Source organism: Melozone crissalis, unplaced genomic scaffold, assembly GCF_028551555.1.
Source record: "Melozone crissalis strain CALT ecotype California unplaced genomic scaffold, PUWL_Pcris_2 ptg000039l_1, whole genome shotgun sequence".
Taxonomy (NCBI): domain Eukaryota; kingdom Metazoa; phylum Chordata; class Aves; order Passeriformes; family Passerellidae; genus Melozone; species Melozone crissalis.
The window spans coordinates 1189663-1213040 of record NW_026535817.1 but is presented as its reverse complement, the minus strand read 5'-3'; the positions used below and the strand labels follow the sequence as shown (position 1 = coordinate 1213040).

Here is a 23378-nt window from a genome sequence, read left to right as displayed (position 1 = left end):
AAAAATTCAACACAGCATCAGTATTCTGGCAATCCTACTACATTGGACAATTCTAACTCTGCTAAGAGCAATTTTAGCTTTTGCTATTAAAGCTTGTTTAGCGTAAGATCTAAATCCCCAGAGCCATCAGGACAAAACTGTTTCATGAAGAGGAAAGAACTCTTCTTACACCAGCTAGGCACTGCTGGGCATTAGAAAGAAAATGGGGATTCATGTTACTACATTTCTTATCCCTTAGCAAAGCAATAAAGAGATGAATGTGTACTGATGATATTTTTAATACAGGATGCAACAGAATCATGGAATGGCTTTTCATATATATAAAAATATATAAGCTCTAAATGTTGTTTGGTGATACTTGTGCATGTGGAGCTATATGCAAAACTTTCAATTTGCCTGCACCAAAATAGGCATGAAAATGCTGCCTGTCTTTGACAGGTAACAATCAAAAAGCAGGGAAGGAGCTCAAATTCTACAGAAAATTCAGACTGTCACCTGTAAGAGAATTTCTTTGGCCCAAAGAGATTAAATTCTTGTTTGCTTCATCACAGGAAATAACATGATATATATTACACCTAGACACTCCTGAATGAGTCCTAATTAGACCTCAGCCTTCACAGACATTAAAATATAAAGACTGCATCAATCTGGAGCTCAATGAACATACCTGAGAAATTTCTGGTAGCCAGCATTGTTGTCAAAATGGCCCCCTGTGTACACACACATTTTCTCAAATTAGCATCACACATGTGTAAAACTCCTAATGCCAACACAACAAAAAGGAAAATAAACGAGTAAATGGCACTAATTACTGAATTAACCCTGAGAGAATGGATTATCTGTGCACTTCCTCTCATATGCCATGTCATGAGTGCATAAATCATAATTTAATCTTAATTACACACCTATCAGCAATCTTGATATCCAAATATTTGCCAACTGTCAGTATGTAATACACAAGCCAGGAGTATTCAGAGGCTCAGCAATTATTCAAAATACAGAGATTAACATGAAAGAGACTTTACTATTGTTCTTAGATTCTTTTTTTTAGGGAGGAATAGGAGCTTATTTGTAATGTACACATTAGACAAGTTCACATCTGCAAAGTTATCATATCTGGCCAAGAAAAAACAAAGCATAGTTCAGAAGAATAACCTTAAGGATTTTCCTTCAAGAGCATACCTTTAGTTTGTGTAAATACAGAGGATTATTATAGTTCTGAATTACAAAAGAAAAGCCAAATTCTATTCACTTTCATGGAAATTTTAGGATCTTCAAGCCAAAAGCTGATCTTCTATCAACAGGTCATTTAATAATAATATCTAGAAAAACTCTGCACAGAGACCATTTGTTTTGCACAAGCAAAAGTTTTCTTTCTTACCTTTAGTTTTCTTCTTGCATTGAATTTCTTCAAGCAATCTACAGTCTCTTGTCTGTGCATCATAGAGGCAACAGTAGAACGTTGCTGAGAGAAGAAGAAAATAATTATTTTAAGGCACCCAGCCAGCTATTTATGGCTTGTTTACTCTACAACACATATATTACAACCCATGGTCCCCACCTTGGGCCTTTAATTTCTACCTTGTCTGACTAACCCATTGTGTTCCTTTTACTCAGTCTTTTCCATGTGTAAAATCCACTTGAAAAGTCTTGGTGTGGAATATACTGAGAACAGAGAAAAGTCCTGGATCCAGGAAGAGCCAGGCAGTCTCTGCTACCTGCAAATTGACTTTTCACAAGTCCCATAATTCCCTCCCTGCAAATTTCATGTTTATCTGAATGACTTCAGGGAAATGAAGATGCAAAGCATTATCTAACTCAAAGTTACTTTCCTGCACTCTCTTCTCACTGAGAATTTAAAATAACACTCTAATTTTTGCAGGGAACATTCTGCACAACACAGTCAAGGCAAAGAAGATAAATTTGCAAAAATCTTACCCCAAGCTGAGATCTCTATAAATACAGACCACTATTGATCATATCTGTGTAATTATAATTTAACGATTTATAGTTACACAGCTGCATGAACAAGAACAGAAGTTCTTCTCTAAACACATTCAGTACTTCATGCTGAAGCAAACCATAAACTGATTTGTCTGCCAAGTGATCATTGAACATGTGGAAATTACTTACACAGATCCATGGATGCTTTAGTGCTTCTGATGCTGTGATACGTTTTGCTGGGTTGATGGTGAGCATTTTATTGATAAGGTCTTTTGCTTCAGGAGTCACTGTGTCCCATTCTGGTGAGGGGAACTTCAGAAAAAAATACACACATATGTATATTGTCTTGTACAATCTTTACACAATTTTACCTAAGGGATCCACTGCTGGATTCAAGAGCTTAAAAATCATAAGGCTCTGCCTTTACCTCATCATAATTTATAAACAACCATAATTTTGTCTGTTTAACATAATATGATTAGATAATGTTGCAGAATTCATATGCCACCACCTCATCAGTTCTTAGCTTTTCCCCCTAGGAAACAATTACAAATAACTGAACAGACAGAGTATGGTACATACATCATAAGCACCAGCCTTGATCTGCTGGTAAAGCCTGTGCTGGTCTTCATCCCAGAAGGGAGGGTATCCCACCAGGAGGATGTACAGAATGACTCCTGCAGAAAATTCACACCAGTGTTAAGGAAGAAACTGCAGAAATGAATTTTGCACCAAACAACCATGTAAAACAAAAGGCTCGTGAGCATCATCCCAGCCACTGGGATGGGAGAAATACAGCCCCTTCAGGCTGGGGAAAACAGTAGAAGTGGGGTTGACAAGGTAACCTCTTATGGAAAACATGGGCAATAATGACCATTTGACAACATCAGATTAGGAACACTAGAATGTTTATCTAGCTGGAGAAATAACATTCCATGATTCTGGATGTTCTAGGAAAATGCATTCTTTACTTATGGCTTTATCATGGCTTATACTGGGGTCTGAAAGATTCTGTTATAGCTATTCTCATGCAAAGCAAATTTGGGGAACTGAAATTCCTCTGTATTTGGTCAATAGGAAATTGAAAAGACCACCTGCTAGTCTGACAGAGATGATGCCCTCTGACTGAAGAAAAGTGTTTTCATAGATAAACCACACACTAAGTGTGGGTAGAAGTAAAATAAGGAAACCAGCCCCTGCTCTCAGCTGGAGAGCTGCCACTTGCCAGTGCCTCAGAAGGCAGTTTTGAGAAGTGCATGATAAAGCAATTGCTCTGTCCTCCAGTTCAGAAAACATTTAATTTTGTGGTTTATACCTGCAGATGGGGTATATTGGTCAGACCGAATTTTAGGCTCCTTGTGAACCAAAACTAAATGTCCAGCTCACAGTATGAACTGGTGTGTTTACTAACTAATGAGGCACCATACACCTGCAGCTATTCTTTGAATACTCTTTCAAAGTGTGTTGTGCAGACATGGCCAAGAATGCCATGGTAACAGAACTCAGTAAATATTTTTTTAAAAAAGAAGCTTGTAGGGTAACAAAAATTCCAATGACCTCTGCTAGAAATTAATACTGAATTTTATTAAAAACCTATTTTCTGATGCACAGTATCATGTACCCTGGATATAATTTCTGACCCTTAAGACCTTTTACACTGAATATGACTTTCAGAACAACTTCTTACCACATGCCCACATATCCACAGGTTTTCCATAAGGATCTTTTCGTAACACCTCTGGAGAAAGGTATCCTGGAGTACCAGCAAAGCCTGTCAAAAGGAAAGGCAACTCTGGTCAAAACCTGTATGTGCTCTGCAAAAAGTAAGCAGAGGGGCAGCTACTATGCCCTATATGTAAGTAGATATATGTATGTATGTAGGCACTGTACCCTATTTGTAAGTAGATATAGGTTGCACAAAATTAGAGCTACATCTAATCTGATCTGTCCACTGCAGAACTCATTTCTGCCAAGTCATTCCACTTCTGGAAACCTCTTAAGAAAAGTTTACAGGAAGCATCTCTGAAGCAATCTGGCCTTTAAAATTTATATGTTCTTCATCCTTTATTCATTACCAGCAGTGCTGCCTCTCTGAGTAGAACTGCAAAAAGTAGGTATAAACATTACTTTTCTTAGAACAGTGTAACAGATAAAAACTTAATGACCATTAACAGTCTGCACCATTTCAGTGAGTACTCTGCTCTGGCCTAAAATAAATGCTTGGGAATTCCTGAGAGGTGAGAATTTGGTGGCTTTCATGAAGGATCACATGCCATTTGTGCACTAACACCCTGGATTCCACAAAACTCATGAGAGACAGTGGTAACATATAAAGTGTACAGCTACAGAAAAAAAGAAGCCTTTGCCCTGCAGTCACCAATTACTTGGGAGTGGGAGGAGGAAATGAAGGAACACATTTTGTAAATTCTACTGAGAAAAGAGCTAAAATATGGTCATGAAAAATAAGCTTGTTTTTTGCAGGCTCCTGATATGGAAGCTATGAATTGTTAAGGAGTACTATCACACAGGAAACACATCTTAAGCTCCTTAGAGAAGCTGAAAAATAGATGTTCTAAGTAGCTTTAAATAGAGTGCTGTTTCATATCTCTTCTTGGGTGCAGTGCTCATTTGAAAGGGGAAGCAAAGTCATCTTGAGTTTAAAACTTACCACAGCTCAATGAACATTACTATGCAAGATTTGAAAATAAACTCTAAAGCAAAAATAAGTATAGTACTTAGCTAACCTTATCTCTCAATGAAGAAACCAAATAGATTTAAACTGAAATAATTGGTACAGTTTTAGTACACAGAACCACAGAATGGTTTGGATTGAAAGGACCTTAAAAATCATCTTGTTCCAACCCCCTGCAATGGGCAGGGACACCTCCCACTATCCCAGGTTGCTCCAAACCTTGTCCCTGGCCTTGGATACTTCCAGGGATGGGGCAGCAACAGCTTCTCTGGGCAACCTGTGCCAGGGCCTCACCAGCCTCACAGGGAACAATTTGTTCCTATTATCTGATCTAAACCTACTCTCCTTCAGTTTCAAGTGATTCTTACTTGTCCTGTCACTACATCCTCTAGTAAAATAATCTCTCCTCAGTATTCTGAGTGGTTTAGAGTAGCACACACAGAAGGGTACACAGCCCTGATTTCAGTTTAAAAAAACAAACAAAACCACAAAGAAGCAGGTAAATGTCATATATCAGGTTATTTTGTAACTGCTCAGAGGGACCCCCAAACAAGTGTGTACTTCTCAGAAAAGTTTTGCTGCTTGTAGTAACTCCATTAGCTAAAGCAATTTGCAAAGCTGGAAGCTGTGACTGTGCAGTGCCTGGAAGAGATTGCAACACCTCGTACTCCGTAACTCGAATGATTTCTCCAAGGGTCCAGAGGACCAAGAACAAAATCCAAGACAAAATCCGTGCTCTGTTGAGCTCAACCAGCCCAACACCTCCCCAGTACATTAAGCACCTGCTAAAGAGGGTGGCAGGTTTCAACTAAACCCTGTCAGGCTTTCTACAAATAGGCAAGGAACAAGTTTGCTTTGCAAACGTGCAAACCAGGAAAGTATTCCCTGTATTCAAACACAGTTTGAAAGTATTCCCAGCATTCAAACACAGAGTTCAAGCCAGTTTCCTGCTGAGGCACAGCCACGGTTCAAACAGAAAAGAGACCCCCACACCAGAGGACTGCACCAGAATAAAGAGAAAAAAAAGAGAAAAAATAAAGAAGAGCATACTGATGCAGAGCTATAATTAGAATGAGAGCACACCATGAGTCACTAAGTGCTGCAGAATCCAGCAGAAAGCAGAAAAATCTTATGAAAGAAAGTGAGAAAAAGTTCCAAATGCCCAGTCCACTGGAGTTCATGTTCTGCCCTGCTAATGCACTCCTAAAGCTGAAGTCAGGCACTCAGACCACTCTGGAAACGTTCTGCAGAGCAGGTTCCAAAAAATGTACAGAACCCACTTACCTTATTGACTGACACAGTTTTTAAAAGAAAGACCCCCTTCAGGCTACTTGCTTTTCATTACCTTGTTAACTCTTCCTTACATGTATATTTTAAAGACATTCTGTTCCCTTCTCCTAAGTCCTCATGATGCTATGAGCCTAAACCAAGCATTTCACAAGAACCAAATGACAGAAAAAAAAACAAAGTGCAAGATTTTCCAGGGCATTGCAACCTCCTCTGCATCACCTGCAGGTACTCTATGTACAGAAAATAGTCCTGAAGTCAACTTCAATCTGTTGATTTTTTCTTGAGATGCTTCCTGTTCACCTGATGCTTTTGTCATTGCAACAAACCACTTGTGTTTTGCCTTGTTTCTATTCTACTCCTTTTGTACTGGTCTGTTTGTTGATGTGCAAGAGCAATCTCCTCTGTCTTTTGTGGATTACTGAAATCCATTTATAAAAAGGCAGGATTTAAAACAACAGGCTGGCTTATAAAGCTGCCAACATATGTCCAATGGCACTGCCTGTGCATCTACATGTACTTATAGCTGTGAACACTCAACCTCCCAACTGCCCAGGAACACTTGTCTGCCTCTGTTCCAAGCCTCCAACCACTTTGTTCCATTGCAAACTGCACTTTCTAGCTCCTCTAAGGGAGAACAGGCAGCTGCTATAAATATTTTATTCTGTATATTTTTCCACCTGGGATTTATAATAAATTTTTCCCTATGCTTCACATCTGTTCAAAGAGGGTGGCACGTGAGACACATGTATGACAATTGTACATGCACTACTGTTTAAAATTACCAGTATTAAACATTTCCCACCATTCTCCTTGAGGCATCTATTAACTGTAACAAGTAATCTGTAATTAGTGTCTGGCTACAGCCTCAGGTACTCAATCCCTCCTGTTTTCCCTTTCATTGAAGTCACATCCCAAAGTGCTTCAGAATCAATTTTTCAGGTGTTTCCAGCTGACAGAGACCTTGTCAGACAAAATGTTCTGATGCCTGGGCAGGTACACTCAGCAGTATTACCCTACTGCCTTATTCCTCAGTGATCTGAGGGGAAACCACCAGTCTCCCTCGCAGGTTCTACACCCCTATTTTCTGCCTCTAGTTACTGAGGAAAAAGTGGGGGAAAAGGGGTTGTGTGCACCTCAGTCAGATTTACAGGCTGATGGAAGGTAGCACAAGCTAGGAATCAGGAAATCCAGGTTTTCCAGGGTCAAAGAGTCACACAGTTACATGTTCCACTCTGGGGTGAGAGTGGGGCAGCTGGGGAGGCTTAACCACTATGCTGAATAAATGGTGAGGGAAAACTGGTATTTACTTACCAAACCAAGCCTGTTGTTCTCCCTGGACTTCTATAGCCAATCCAAAGTCTGCCAGTTTGACTGCTGCTCCCTTGGATTTGCTAGCTAGAAGTAAGTTCTCAGGCTTTATTCAGAGAGAGAAAACAATTGAAACAAAAGATAAGTAAATATATTTTAGACAGTACTCTGGAAAAGAACAAATACTTAGAGGAGTGAAAAAGAGAAGAAACTCATGAGTTTTTCCATGAAATTGCAAAATTTGCACTTCCCATTCCTATCTGGAAAGAATCACCAGGCCTGTAAGCAGCCTTCACGAGCTCTTAGCAAGAGTAAGGACAGGGTGAAGAAGAGAGTCAGAAGGGGCATATGGAGCTGTGACACCTGCTGTGTGACAAGGCAGCTCAGAGATTCCCAAGAGCTTGTTACTGGAAAAATGGCCCAGCAGACTCCCAAAGGACAGGGACTCATTGATGACTAGTCTAGCCCATGGAGTTTGCAGGATCAGGCATCTACAGCTGTCAAACAGAAATGTTTTGCATGACATCCCAACAACAACAGCCCTGTGATTGTATTCAGAGGGCAGGTGTATTTACATTGCAAATCTTTCAGCAAAACCAGCACACCCACGTTTGTGCCTGCAGAGAACCTTTACAAATAACCATGTTAGTTAGTGAAAGTTCCCACCTTGCTTTTGTTCTGTAGGGTATATGTTGGTCACATCTGAAATGAAATGCTATGGTACACTCACACAATTCAAGGTAAAGGATTTGAACATAACAATTGTGTTCATTCTACTGTTCATAATGAAGCCTTTTAACTCCAGTTAGCAAATACATCAAATGTAAATTGCCCAAAGACAACTTTATTGTATGAATGTTTGCTTTAAAAATACAACTAAAAAAGTACTGAAATAATCAACAGATTATTTCAGAGAACTGTGACCCTCAAAGCATTTTCTTGCCACATGTGGCTTTCCAATGCCCACGGTTTTTAACAAAGGTTTTGTTCTACATTTACAGAATAACAAAACCTCATTTTCACAGGTATTGCTGTGACTCCTCAGAAGGAATTTCTGCAGTGGTCTGTGACTAGGGACTTCACTATGGCCAGGCTGGTGCTGGGGCCCCAATCCTGCAAACTCTTTGATGTGTATTCCAGGCTGAACCCAGGAGCAATCATATCACTTCCAAGGGACTATTTATGTGATGGCAGTTAATCCCACGCATGTACTGAGGCTGGAAACAATTAAGATCATAAGCCTCTTTCAGCAAAGCCTATCTTTAATACATGTCAGGTATTCAGCAAAATATGCTTGAGCCTAAGTAAGACCTCAGCCACGGTGATACTTCTATTAATTAACACTACGACGGGCATTGACAAACTCTTTGGTCTAAAGGTGGCTTTTTCCCCTCTCACCAAAGGAACATATTTTCAACAATTACCAACACTGTCCTCTCACTCATCACTTTGTCGCTGTGTCATAGACTCGACAATATTAAAAAACTTTCATCAATAGTTACTTGATGAATCTTCTATTTTCAGAGTTTTAAAAACTGAGATGAAGAGCCCTCAGAACAAAACACAATCTCTACATTCACTTAAATTATCAGTAACCACCCCAACTACATTATATGAAACAGTGAATGCATAGCTGAGGACTCTTCTCTAGTTTAATCAACGCAATGTCACACTCTTGGCCATTTAACAACACTAATTTCAACATGCAGTCACATAGCTCTGCAAGGTTTCCTCTCATTCACAGTAATTGATTCCTGGAATGCTGTTCTTGTATAAACCTCTTAAAGCAGCGGATGATCCTATTTGCTTGTGACCTTCAGGCAAGCCAAAAGCAGTGAAAAGCCTCATCCTTTTGGATGAAATACAAGCACTACCCCACCGAGCACATACCGCTTTCCCAAAAAGTGATTTTGTTCAAAACACCGGTTTTGTGTTTTCTGATGCTGGTTTGGTTTTTAGTTGGCTTTTTCGGTTTTTGTTTTCCTCTTGGGATTGTTTTTTTATTCCATGGCATGTCTCTTCTCTGCAGAAGTACCACTTTAACAGATGAGTATGTTCCACCAGAATTCCTGACTTACTCCCATGCCAAAGACAACAGCCTTTTGGGCCATGCCAAGTGGGACTGTGTGCTTAACCAACATGCAGCAGCTGTTTGAGGCTGGCCAGAGGCACGTGGGTGATTACCATGCATTAACTGGGAATGAGTACAATTACTTGGGAAACATTAACAGCACCGTGCAGGACTCGCTCCTGGATTCACGGTGTCACCTTGTGCTCCCTGGCGATGGGCGGCAGCCAAGCATGCACAATGGCACTGTTAACTGCTAAAATTACTTACAAATAAATTAACATGATTTATGCCATGCTTTCCCAGAGGTCTTTAATCCTTAAGATACCAAGTATTTAAGGCTCTGTGTATTTTTCCTTGAATATACCTAAAGTAGCCACTCTTTGGTAGAAGGTAAGAGGGTCGTAACCACAAGCTCACAGAAGTTTCACAAAAGCAGGAAGGCTATGACCTGACGAGAACGGCAATTCCTACCTGGAAGTGCACTTTTGCTAGCTGGTAAAGCTAAGTTAATTTTTTTCTGGGTCTAAGATCCACCACCATTCTGACTTACACCAGTGATTACAAACAGAGCAGCAACAAGAACTTCTGCAGGTCATAAGAGGCTGCAAAAGCATCTCTCTGTTTGCTACTGAATCAGCCTAGACGGAAAGTTAAAAAAAATGGGATCATCCAAAATCTCCCCACCCCCAAGCATGCCATCATGGTGTGGACTGAGTTATTGGAAAAAAATCCATCAAGTTTTGCAATTCAAGGATCCATGCCAGCCCATAAGCATCTTCCACATCTTGCTGCTCTGCTCCTGGCATCTTCTTTTCAGCACATGGCGTTCTGCTCGGATTTCACCACAGTCTTTCATTTAATTCTTTGGGTTTTTTGGCTTTTGCCACAAAGCTGTAACTGAAGAAGGATGGTTTTCTGCTTCCTCAAGTTTTCACTTTCCCAAATGAAACCGGGCACTACAGCTTGGCAGGAACACTTTTTCTCACACTGTTTTTTCAATTCAGCCTGGATTTGCTAGAATAAGAAATCCACGCATGGTCTGGCGCAGGCAACAGCTGGATTTAATGCGTTCCCAAAGAAAAAGTTGTTTTGTGTGAATGTATGAAAAGTAATAGAAAGCATCCCTTATTCCATCAGCTTGCATAGCTACAATCCTGGCTTTTAAAATTCCTTTTGATGCTAGAAGCACAGGACTGCATGTACCGTGTGGACAAGAACTACTGGAGCAGCTGGACAAATCTGACATCGTTCCCTTTAAACTCATTCCACATAACCCAGCTGTCATGCAAGATTTACAGACTGGACAGAGATTTGTCAGTCTCCTATTGTACAAATGTGACAAAGGAAAATCCAGAAGTGCATAATGAGTAAAAAATTTGGAGTCTACATCTTCAAAACTCCCCCTGCTCTCTGAGCTTTTGGGGCAAACCCCTTTGTGTTCCCTTATGACAATAACATGGACCTTATAAAGTCAGACAAGAACAGTTTGTTTGGGAGTAAAAGTTGCCAAGAAAGGCAACAGCATTCTGATTCCAACATTATTATTCATTATAACCACTAGAAACTCTTATCCTAGGAGGAAATTTCTGCTCCTCAGAATTCATTCAGAAAAAAACTGAAGCCCAAGAATCCGTGCCACAAGGGATTAGTGTGTTTTGCTGCCTTAGTGTACACACCATTTTTTCTCTGCCTCATGAAGAATCAATAGTGCAGACTTCCATTTGATTTCAAAATAAACCATCTTCTTTTCCTTGAGGATCATGAAGCTCAAGTGCCCAAAAGGCAAACTTACTATGAGTTCTGGGACAGCCTTCTCTCTTGGAGCCTCACAATGAAAGAAAATTATCTAGACTTGCTTCTTTCCTTGCCAACATATTTTAAAGGCAGAGAGCATTCCTCCAGTAGATGCCTCAGGCCATTTGGATATGTACACTGTTAAAAAAGAGGGAATGCTCTCTCAGCACAGAGTTTTCTTCAGGAAGGTTTCTATCCCAATGTTAAAGCTCATCTAGAAGGAACTAGACTCCTCAGGTGAGTGTGGTGAGAACACTGTAGAAATTCCCGGTTTTTAAAGATGTTTTGTTGCCCAGTCATCATTTGCAGGAGAGAGAGGTCTCTGTACCAGCGATCCCAGAGCAGCTGGCCTTCTGTCACTATAAAATGCACAGCATGCAAAGGCTACTGTGCTTCCCAAAAGCACTACAGATTCTGCTGATGAGACACAGGAAGTTGCCCTCATGCCCTGTCCCAAAAGCTCTGGATGACAGAGGAAGACCATATGTTCAACAAATACACGCAGTATTGTTCTGCCTGTACTGCCGGGTGCTGGACAGCCAGGTACTGGCCAGCCTCGAGCAGATTCCCTCTGGTGAGCACGAACTTGTTCTTGCATATAGGTGAAGCCAAGTTAAAAACAAATGAACCGAGGGGAAAAGCAAAAGAGGGAAGTATTTACATTTCGGCTGCTGGCGGCCCTGTGGGGCAGGGATGCTGCCCCGGGAGGGCGGCGGGACAGCAGCACTCACCTTGAGGTCGCGATGGACCACGCCCATCTGATGGCAGTGCAGCACGGCCTCCAGGATCTGCTGAATGCAATGACTGCATGCAAACACCATGGGCGCCCGTTAGTTCCAGCAGCAGGCGGCGGGGCGGCGGCCGAGGGCGCGGCCGGGGTGGCTGCGCTCCGGCCCGGCCTGCCCTGCCCTGCCCCGCTCGGAGCACCGCGGCCTCAGGCTCCGCGGCGCGGGGCTGCCCTCACACACCGGCGGCGGGGCGGCTGCCTTGCCTTCGCTTGGAAATTAACACCAATGCCTTTTTAAACGATAATTTTTAAAAGGAATAAATTTTGCCACTAATTCAAGGTCGTATTAAATATTTGGCATCCTCTGTGCTTTTTCCTCCTGGCTTACTCAAAGCCTTCACAGAGGCATTGAAGAATTGTAGAAGTTTCCAAAAAATTAGGTTAGAAACGGCAGCGATCATGGAGGTGGTCCCCAAGCCCCTCCAAGCCAGCTATTCCAGATCAATAATTAGCTCCCAGCCGCTTAATTTAGCCGGCAATCAGCGGCACTTGCCTCAGGGCTCGTCACAGCGGCCGTTCCTTGCGGCACTGCCCGGCGGGCCCCAGCGCGGCCGCGGCGGTCACATCTGCACGCTGCCACACATCACAGCCGGGGTCGGCTCCCGGCCCGCACAGCCACACACCCGGCACCGGGCACAGCGGGGCCAAACCCAGCGCCTAGGCAAGAGACACTTTGTAGGCAGCCGTCCCCCCTTTGCCATGATGTCTATTAGGCCTGTAGACCTGCACACACTGAAAGAGGCATCATGCATTATTGTTGTTCGGAGGGTGAATAGGATAGGCAAGGGAACATCGTACACAGCCCACCCTCTGCCCCTACCCAGCCGAAAGAAAACCCCAAAATTCTTATATACAATTGATGGGCACCAGATACTGACCTTCAGGTCTCTGTGAACTATGCCATTTAGATGACAATGATTAACACTTTCTAGAATCTGCTGTATACAATGACTGCAAAGATACAAGGGCAGAATGGAAGGGAGAACATTTTAAAGGCACATAATCACATTAACTACAAAATAAAAATAAAACTTAAAAGAAAAAGTTAAAGAACAAAAACAATTTTACACCTCTTGACAAGTCTTGATTGCTGTTTGAACTGGAACAACAACATTGCTGAGATATTTCCAGCTCCAACACATCCAAAAAATGAAAAACCAAAACCAAACCAAAAAAGACATTTAACATGGAACATATGACACCTATGAGACAGACTCATCAGACGGTATTTTCATTCAGCAGTATCGAAGCTTTTTCCAGTTTCCAAAAACTGCCACAGGAAAAATAAAGTGGAGGCAGTAAAACAATTAGTGGGATGTTTTGGTTTTCTTAATTTTTGGTGGTGAAGTTAACATTACAACAAGGGCTGAAACAAGAAAATGGTCAGAAATGAGATGATATACAGAAAGCAAATGAAACAATGGAAGTCAAAAGCTAAGGAAAAGCAAAACATTCTTCATTTTGAATTGAATGGTTTCTTTAAAACTATTAGTAGAACAAAGCCAAGTCATTCAAACAGGCGGCATGCATTTTCATTTAAAATAGTGTCCAGCTCTAGTTTAGTTAGGAGTCACCTGGGGAGTGAAAATCCACATTAAAAATTAAGACAAATATTTTAATTTGGTGCTTTCAGTAACTGAACTAGCACCTATTTTCCCATACCCAGGTGTGCAAGTTTTGGCCAATCCATGATGCCAAAAAGCACAACTAAAATATTAATATTTTAGAGCACTGGAACTTTTTCAGACTTTTTTTGGCACCACAAGAGCTTAGCATTTTTTTTAAAGACATCGTTGTGGCACGAGTAGTGATGATAAGTAATACACAGTAGTCAAGATGCTGCTCATCCAAAACCTTTTGACCATGGAATTCAGAAGGAATGGTCATAATCAGTAACTGGAGCCCAAGCCTGAAAACCCTTTCTTAGGCAAGTAGTTCACAACTCACTGCTCGGTTTGTCTGAGTACAGACTACTGGCATGAGCAAGGGCTTGCAGGAGCAGACCAGTGTGACAGTCCTGGGAGAGGCATCCACAGAGAACAGCAACTACTGCTAGAGGGATACACACATACACACACTAGATATATCTAGATAGATAGATAGATAGATAGACAAAATACACAGATGCATCATAGCCAGATATTGCACTTATTTAGTCAAATTTGTACTGAAAAAATAAAATGTATATATATATAATATATATATATACACACATATATGCACAGCCCCTTCCAAAATATCATAATTCTAGAACAGAAGGAATCATCATTGCAATTTTTCCTTTTAATTCCCAACTACCTTAAAAACACACAAGGACAACATATACTGGCCTTTGGCATCAATAGCGCAAATTTGCTTCAATCACAGCAGAGAAAAAATTATTTGAAAAATTTTTCAACATAGCTCCTCTTCTCCCATCCCACCCTAACCCTAAACTCTACTGCTGTTTTCTCTTCTACAAAGTGTTTTGCTGCGTGTTGTTCTTTATTTAAATGCCTAAAGTATTAATCTTTCTATCTATTCCTACAGATGCAGTAAGATCTGGAAATAGAAGCTTCCTAACATTCAGAGTAACTTCTTGTCTGTTCATTATTATCCTACTACTGCTGTTAGGAATACTTTATTCTTTCCAATCATCTCCCAGTGATCTCCAAATGTAAAGGCATAATTTAAATTGCATGTACTAAATATGTATTATTGGGGGAGTGTGTTTGTAAACACACAGAAACATAAGGATTCTTTAAATTTACTTGCAGATCAATTAATGTGAAGAGTGTGAACATATTTTCTTTAAAGTAATTGACCACAATGTTTAGGATTCTTAATTTTATGACAATATTTAAGATTTATTATTATATGAGGACAAACATGAGATGAGTGGCCCTGATACTTTATGCATGCAAATTACGATAATTGTCAACTTATTATTAAAGTTTTTCAACAGGCACTTGCAGAAAATTGCCAGAGATTTCATATTTGAGCTCAGACTATGAGACACACAGTATAATTGTTTATTGATGAAATACAACAAAAATTTTCTAATTGGAAAAGGAAATTAGTACTTCTGGACCGAGAACAAAAAATCATATTTGATGCAAAATTCTTTTAAGATCAACTTATGCTTCAGACTTTGATCAGCAAATCTAAGAACCCACAGATGAGATACTTGAACTGTTATGTCCAGTTTGCAGAGGAAACAATGGGTAAAAGTTGTACTAATTGAGATCCAACTTCAGCTTTTTCAGATCAGCAGACACCAAAACTTCTCATGAGTTCTCCACCACATGGTCATGAGCTCAAACTGCCAAACTCTGCCCTTCCAAGTCTAAGAGAACTCCTGGAGAAATCCTAGAGCCTCACAGACTGTCCTGGGAAACTGATGCCAAACACCAGGATATATTTAAGTAACTATCCTAGAACTATCAAAGGCAATCATTAGAAAAACAAATTACTTACCTGGCATCTGCTTCACTGTAATACTCTCTTGCAACTATATCTTCAAACAATTCACCTCCAGTGACTCTGTTACAAAAAGCAAGATGGGGAAAAGGAGACTTCACAAGTGAAAATGTGCACCTTAAATTAACTTGACAGGAAGAAGTCAGACAGGACTAAGTGAAGTATTTGTACAGAAGTGCAAGGGGTTTTGCAGCAAGGTGCAGGAACTAAAGTGGAGTGTTTGTCCATCCAAATCATTACATGAATAAAATGTATGTGGTGGAAGTACAATCATAAATAGTAAATAAAAGCCAAGGGCAGCAGCATTTCAGGCAAGATGCCAGACATCATTTATGGATGTCAAAAGGAAGGAGTAAAACTACAAGGAAAAAGGGAACTGACCACCCAGGAAAATTGTGGCAGAAGCTCAATACAGTTCAGGATAACTTGAAAACTGCAATATTAAGCAAAGGTAAGAAATGCTAAAACACAACAATGCTAAAAAAGGAAAAGGGTCTTTCAGTGTAGATCAAATCACAAGAGAGGTGTACCCAGGTGCCAGAGGGGCTGGCTTTTTGTGCTGTGCCTAAAAAGAGCATTACTGAGTTGGAAGGGAAGTATCAGTAGAATCAGGGTACCTTAATCAGTTTAACAGCAGATTTTTCCTAGAAATTTTTCATTTATCTTTGTGGAGAAAATAAGAATAGCTAGTTAAAGCACCACTGAAAATAAGTTCTGTACAAGGGAAGAACTGTATGATCCTGGGGCCAGTAACAGAAGTGGCTGTGCATGGTTGCATAGTCAGGAGCTCCTGGTACAATCAATGGTTTAATGGTAGAAAGTGGTTAAAAAGCAATAAAATTGTGTTTTTATATCGCAAAGATCACAGTCCAGAATGAGTCCTGAGCAGGATGATGCCACAATCTTGGATTGCATCTGGAATAGGGTGACAGCAAGGTAAAATCCCTCCTCATATTGTACCAGTTCTAGTCACTCAAACTCAGAAAAGAGAACTGGATATGCAGCATGAACAGCTACCAGGCCACCCAGTCACTCACTCATCAGATCCCCTCAGAGAAGCCAACCCAGTTTAGCTAGGCAAAACAAAGGTTAAGAGGGATGAAAATAAATACTTAAGATGAGCATTAGCCTGGATCTCCCTAGAGGGACATTGTAATGGATAATATTGGTACAATAATACATGAGCATACAATACCTATCAGCAAATATAAGGTTAAAATCAGGAGAAGTTTTCTAGCAATCATTGTAAGATGAAGATTCATAAGCTTTTCAGTAATTTCATAACACTTGTCTGCCTGTGTCACAAGAGGGGACTGTCAGACTGGCACAGCTAAATGCAATTCTTCACATATACAGGTGCTTACACAAATAATTCCTAGATGAAAGATCAATGTTTGTATTTTATTGCTGGCTATGAATGTGAATATTAGCACATTACATTTCCAATAAATTCCCAAACATAAAAGCTTGAGTGTGAAGCAAGACACTTCAAGATGGAGATGCCTAAAAATCTATACTACAGTGAACACAATTAGTATCGAATACAGTTAAGTTAATTAGGATTAAAAATTCAAGGTGAGAATACTTGGAATGTTCAGAACTGTAACATTCACTTGCAAACTGCTGTACTAAGACTTTGTAGAAGTGCCCAGTTTTCTGTCACATTAAACGATGACAGAAATGCCCTGCTCAACCAGCAGCCCAGCTCCTTTCTTGGAGAAAGGCCAGTTCAATAACTTGATTTTCATTATTTCATTTATATTTGAGTTACACTATCCTTTTTCTGAGTTTCTGTCTTACTGACTCTTAATGTAGAGATTTTCAGGTAACAGAATGCTATTTTGTACAAAAGTCTGGAGTAAAATCTAGAAGAGGTAGTTTGTTGCCTAATTTGTATTCTCTTTTTGCTTTCTACCTTCCAGAGACTGGCTTTGGTTGCTGTAGCACAAAATGTTTGATTGATGCATATTTTGACAGTCTTTCATAACTCCTTTTTGCATATATATTTGTCTGCCACAGTTCTGGTAAAGAGGAATAATTCTCACTTTGTGATGAATGAAAAAACAAAGCATCCTTTGATCTTACCCTTTCCTAAAACACTTCTTTTTGATCCAAGCTAAAGAAAGAAAACAAGACAAGAAAAGAGTACCAAAGTGATGTTTGCTCTTCTCCAGCATGGAGGGAGGAAGGGGATATGAAATCTTACGTGCTGACACTAAACATTTGCTTGGTATTCACAACCATTGTTAAATGATGAAAAGACCCAAAAGCTACTGGTTTGTACAAATTGCTCTGGTTCTTTTGCGATTTTTGAGAAGAGCATACTAAAGTGGCAACAAATAAAGCACATAGGTTTGTTTACACAGAAGAGGTACAAGCAGCATGAAGCAACACCAAGGCACTCCACACCACTTTGAGAAAAACTGCTGGTTTATGTTTGCAAATATAAGAGACTAATTAGAAGAAACATTTGAGACATTAGCACAGACAGCTAAACCAGCCTCTGATGATGATCAGACTTGTGTGGTTTCCTTCCGGCTTACGTTTACTTCTTCAATTCCTAGATAATGGAAATGGAAGGAAGCATCTTACAGTGGCCATAGAATTATTAAATTAATCTGTGGCCTTTCTACTTCTGAAAGAGAGGCCCAGGCACTTACCTGAGGCAAACACTCTTTTCCAAATTAGGCTATTTTTTTGTATTTTCAGTTTATTCTACACAGTTCCTGCAGTTAGAATCTAAAAGCAAGGCCAGGATTCTTAACATACCAATTGTTGCATCTCATCAAGTGCATTAAAACGGGAGGCACTGAAAATAGAGAATCTCATTGACTTGCACAAGAGAGTTTTCAAGTGCTACAGCTGTTTCCATTCAGATACAGCAATTAATACTGACAGAATTGATTGGATTTGAACTCATCTAACATCATTAAGACTGAAGACAGTCTCATTCGTGCTTAGCAACTGAAATGGTCCAACAGACGCAAATCCTGACTGCAGCTGCCTTAACCAATAGGGAAGGGGAGCAAAAACTTCATGAAGTCCATTATTAAATTCATGAAGTTCATTGTTCAATAGCCATTTTCCACATGGATTTCCAGAGACTCCCACCTTCCCATTTGACAGCAGAACTGTTCACCCAAAAGCATGTCTGTAATGGAGTACATTCAGCACTGTTTCTTTCTCCAGATAAAAGCACAGCCTGAGGTATACAAGTGAAGCAATAGGCTGCAGACATCTCTGTGGCATTTAATCCAAAGAGATTATTAGAAATTCAAAACAGAAAGTAACAATGATTGTTTTTTCCTATCCACAGAAAGGGCAGTCTTCCCCTTCACTTTCTTACGTGGGATGAAGTCTGAAAGAAATTTCTGAGGAAACAGCCGTACCAAATCCCACACAGTCTGAAAGAAATCATTAAGAAAATGACATGATGGCATGTGTGGGTGGAGTGACAGTGTTACACCACAGTCAGGCTCCTGCTGAGTAAAAACTAAATAAAGAAAAGCAGGTTCTTGGTCTGTGTGTTCAAGAAGTGCATACAGTACCTTTTTATCATGGCAGCAACCACGTGTTTGTAAAAGGTGAAGTTTCACTAACAAATAATACTAGTGAGCATTAAAGCAACGAGTTCTTAATCTGAATGTGAAAAATCAACTGTGAACAGGCATTCCCAGTAATCTGGCAAAAGTTTCTCAAGAATGCAACCTGTTGCTGCTCCAGAAACAATTATCAGTCAGCAAAGTCACTACCTCTGCCATTTAGACATTTTCTTTTTTGCAAAATAATTTTTACAAACCCCTCAAACCACATGGCCAAAACATAAAAGCTTTATATATATATACATATATATATATATGTTTGAGGCTGTTCCTCTGTTTGTCCTGAATGGGACTGACAGGGAACAGAGGAAGTTCTAGCCAAGGCAGAACACTTCCTATGGAATCTAGTTTTCTGCCAAGGCAGTATCTTTGGGTTACACATTAACATTTTACTGCAGAACACAGGCTTCTATTTGCTCCCTTACTATCGAGATCTAGATACTGTTATCTACAATTCTGAAGCTGTTCAAATGTTCTAGTTCACATCACAATCATAACCCCCTGAGATAAGTCTGGCACTATACATAAAATTTAAGGCAGACGTGGACTAACTGCAATTATAGTATGGCACACTTCCTCACAGTACAGCAGTACAACAACAAAAAAAGCCACTGTTTTTTAAAAGGGATATTGTCCCTAGAACTAAGAATTTTACATGCACTTCTTAGAAATGTTCTGAATTAAGAAGCTTTTTCCAATTTCACATAGAAAGATTTCCTTTGTAGCCCTTAAGGGGAAAAAAAAGCAAAATAAACCCCAGTGCATGTCAGAGAACAAATATGTGTGTTGTGCCCTGGAGTCATTTCCAAGCCAACAGTCACAGCACTTACCTGGGACAGAAACAAATCACACACAAGCTTCTGTTGAACCCAGTTAGGATTTGAGTCCTGAATCCTGAATGCCTTCACTGCAGACAGACTATTTTAATATTTGTGTATTTCTAGTCTGAAATCTAGTGCTGAAGAAGTCTTTACAGATTTCTTTAAAAAAAAGTTAAGTCAGGAAGTAAACCAGAGTGTAACTTGAACATGAAAGCACACAATTGCTTGTGTGCAGGAAGATTCAGGTTCTAACTTAGCCATGCTGAATGCAAAGACTTCTGTTTGTATGCTTAGAAATGGGCTATACTCCATTTCAGGGGAAATAATGTATTCTCATTCTAACCAGCAAAACCACAGGGGGACCTAAGAAAGCTCTTTGGGTAGGTGGGTGAGTGTGCTGTCTGTTAAACCATAAACTGCCCTGGAAAAATTTACAGTTCAAAGAGATAATTTTACTTAAGTAAGTCAGTCTTGCAATACAATCCCTATCATTCAGGTTTGTCCATATCAAAAACCATAAGCAGTAACTTTTCAAATGAGTGGCAAAGTTTGCCCATCCCAGGGAAGACTGAGGAAATCAGTTTCTCCTTTCAAGTTATGAACACACAGTTCATGCTGTCACCATCCCTGCTTCCACTAAAAAGCCTTATCTGGAAAAAACAAGCTCCGTGCAGGCCCAATCACTACATGAACAACGCATGGGACTTAAATTCCTGAAGCAAAAGAGAATATCAGTAGGAAATTTCCTTTCTATATGCTGAGCACTTTACATTCTGAGTGGTGTCAAAATGAAACATTATAAAAGCAGTAAGATATCAATCACCAATGAAATACTAAAAGAACCTTTCCCTCTCTAAACTCAGGCTTACCTTTTTAATCCAGCAGTTGAGACTTTCTGTAGGGAAATTAGTGTTCCACATGCTTTTTTTTTTTATCTTTCCTTTAGACATCTGACTTGCAGCAAATATTTATTTCTGAGTCTATCTTTGATTCACTTTGGCAGGTAGCACACAACTTTTACTTACATACCTACACTTTATATTAAAATCCACTTCACCAGTGGAGTTTTACTAGTTTTTATGGAATAAATGGGATCCTTACAGCGACACTTACAAATAAGTTCTTGCACATGCAAATTACGAAATATGTTCCTGTCCTTCCAGCTGTTTCCATCTATTTGTGCAGCTCATGGCACCAGAACCAGGCATTTATCTCATGAGCTTGCACTTGCATATCCAGGTTTAGCCCACTCCCAACATGCTAAACAAATGCAAAACAAATACTTACAAGTCAAAGACTAAGTAATGGAATCCTTCTTCTGATATGCTGTCATGGAGCCGCACTATGGAAATGGGGAAGAAAAGATAAACACCAGTCACCTTTTCCATGTTTTGATGGCTGTTGTTGGTTTGGGGGAGAAGAAGGGGGGTTATAATTCTACTGCAGAGCTGGTATTGCACCTCTGTATGTTCTCAGCTGTGGGTTTTGGGGCTTTGTTTTAAATTCCCTACCCTCAGAACTGCCTTTCCCATAACTCTTACTTTTCTAACATCATACCACCTTTTTCTCAGCAGTATTACAACTTACAAGTTGTAAATAAAGCAAGATGAGGAAAATCCCCCCAAAATTAGTCAAAAATTTCAGCAGAGTAACAATCTACTAGGGCTTGTTAACAATTTCTCACACATACTGTGAAGAGTTGCAAAGAGAGAAATCTCCTGGCCAGCGTAGAGCATCCTAACTAAGCCCTTGTGCCACATTTCCACACCGCTCTCTGTGTCCACATCTAAAGCTTTCCCTGAAAATGTGCTTGTCAGCTGCACCATCTTCCCTTAGGATTTTAAGAATTCACACCACATCATGGTACAACTACAAATTAAGTCCTGTGGTTTTCCTTAATTACTTTAAATGAAATTGCAATTTCCAAAGGTAATACAGGAAGCCATGTCAAGTACTTTGATCCAAATAATTATCACTTATAGAATCAAATGAAAAAATCAGGGTACCCTAAAAGTGATCTGTGTTCAAAGCTGAGCTGAGCAACGAAGTGTAAAAGAAAAGAATTTTCAGATCTCCCCAGATGGTAACTTTCTGTATTAATCATTTTTTATACAGGACAAATAAACATGACTTTTTAACTTAATAATATTTAGCCCAGAGAAACATCTTGTGTTTACACAATACTGAAGAGAAAACCAGCTCTTGGCTGACTCAGTGTGCAGAGCTCATGATGATTCACAAGAGCCAAGTAGGTCTAAATCAGAGTTTGTGGTTTTGGCTGGTTCTGTATTTCAGATTACTCCATGTTTTTATGAAGGGGCCAGCCAACACCACCCTCCACCCTCCCAAAAAACCCCCAAACATCCCCAAATCAGCTTTCTGTCTGCCTGCATTGAGCTGAGCTTTCAATACCCCCAAATGTCTCATCTTTAAAGCAAACCAAATGTGGGATGAGACACCATCTACCAGCTTAGAAGAGCACCTTCACATTTCTAGCTGAGGACTGAGACCCCTAAAACATCTGGCTGTTGGCACATTGCTTTGTACAGGAGCATCAAAGATACTGCTCAAGAAATAGGATTTAGTACAGCCCCTTGGGTATGTCACAGATGCTACACAGCCCTAAACCTGCAACATTTGGAGCTCACTTGGTCTGCTATGCATGTACATCTACAAAGAAGTTCACAACTCTTTAAGCTTTGTACATAGCAAATGATACTTTTCGATAGAAAAATCCTGTTCATTAAATAGACTAGTAAGAACTCCAAGCACAGCTTTTTCAATTCAGAACAAACATTCTCCTCTGTCATATCCCTGTTACCAAGAAGGCCAGGATGGCACCCTGGAAAGCTTCTCAAGCTTTTGTGTCTGCTTGAAGCAGGAGGTGCTTTTGTTTTGTCATTTCCTTCTCCAGAACAGGACTTGGTTCCAAATGCCTGCAGAACCACAGATCTGTCCCTCAGGACTAGAAAGAGGCTGTGATTTTAGATGATGGATGATGTTTTGCTCAGCCAGAGGAGCCTAACTCCCTGCTAGCCAAACTCAAGTCTGACACATCTTCAAGGATATCTTGTTCAAGGATCACATTCTTTCTTTTCCTTTCTTTTCCTCCCAAAGGCCTGAATCACAGAAGTGAGATGGAACAAATCCTTCTCTGAATCAGGCTCATATACCCCTAAATGTTTCTGAAAAGGAAAACAGGCTGAGGCAGCTGGGGAAGATGAGAGCTGCCTTTTGGCACGTGCTCATGTTGGCACCTTTGGTCAATCCAGGCACATGGTTATGTCTGTGAAGTGGAAATGCCAAATAAGCAAGGGCAGAGGAGAGCAATCCCTGGTGCAGAGCAAAGGGTGCACCACAGCACTGAGGCTAATCCAGCACAGCCCAGATATTCTGCCTGCACTCAGCCTGCCCTGGAAAAACAAGGGATGCTGGGATGACAATTTGAGAAGATACTAATTTTGAGAGGGGATGCACTACAACAAGTATTTGTTCAGTCACCGCGGACAGATACAGTTCTTCACACATCCCTATCAGGCATGACCAACCAAAAGGCAGCAATTATAAAGATTATTCATCCAAAAAAATAACTCCCATCAGAAGCTCACAT

At 40.2% G+C, this 23378-nt stretch overlaps 1 protein-coding gene across 17 annotated transcripts in view; it reads right to left on the bottom strand.

The window, feature by feature from the left end:
* CAMK2D (calcium/calmodulin dependent protein kinase II delta) overlaps window positions 1-23378 on the bottom strand; it is a 120144-nt gene that overhangs the window by 31498 nt on the left and 65268 nt on the right. For 9 of the 17 annotated variants that reach the window (XM_054283838.1, XM_054283836.1, XM_054283840.1 and 6 more), the window contains exons 4-12: window positions 21056-21110; window positions 15343-15408; window positions 12765-12837; window positions 7238-7340; window positions 3632-3715; window positions 2527-2621; window positions 2134-2256; window positions 1382-1465; window positions 668-710 (exon numbers count right to left, since the gene is read on the bottom strand). In XM_054283838.1, coding sequence (XP_054139813.1) covers window positions 668-710; window positions 1382-1465; window positions 2134-2256; window positions 2527-2621; window positions 3632-3715; window positions 7238-7340; window positions 12765-12837; window positions 15343-15408; window positions 21056-21110 — 726 coding nt within the window. Of the gene's footprint in view, window positions 1-667; window positions 711-1381; window positions 1466-2133; window positions 2257-2526; window positions 2622-3631; window positions 3716-7237; window positions 7341-11830; window positions 11904-12764; window positions 12838-15342; window positions 15409-21055; window positions 21111-23378 lie in introns of all 17 variants that reach the window. The other 8 variants (XM_054283839.1, XM_054283837.1, XM_054283849.1 and 5 more) reach the window with 1 other exon arrangement.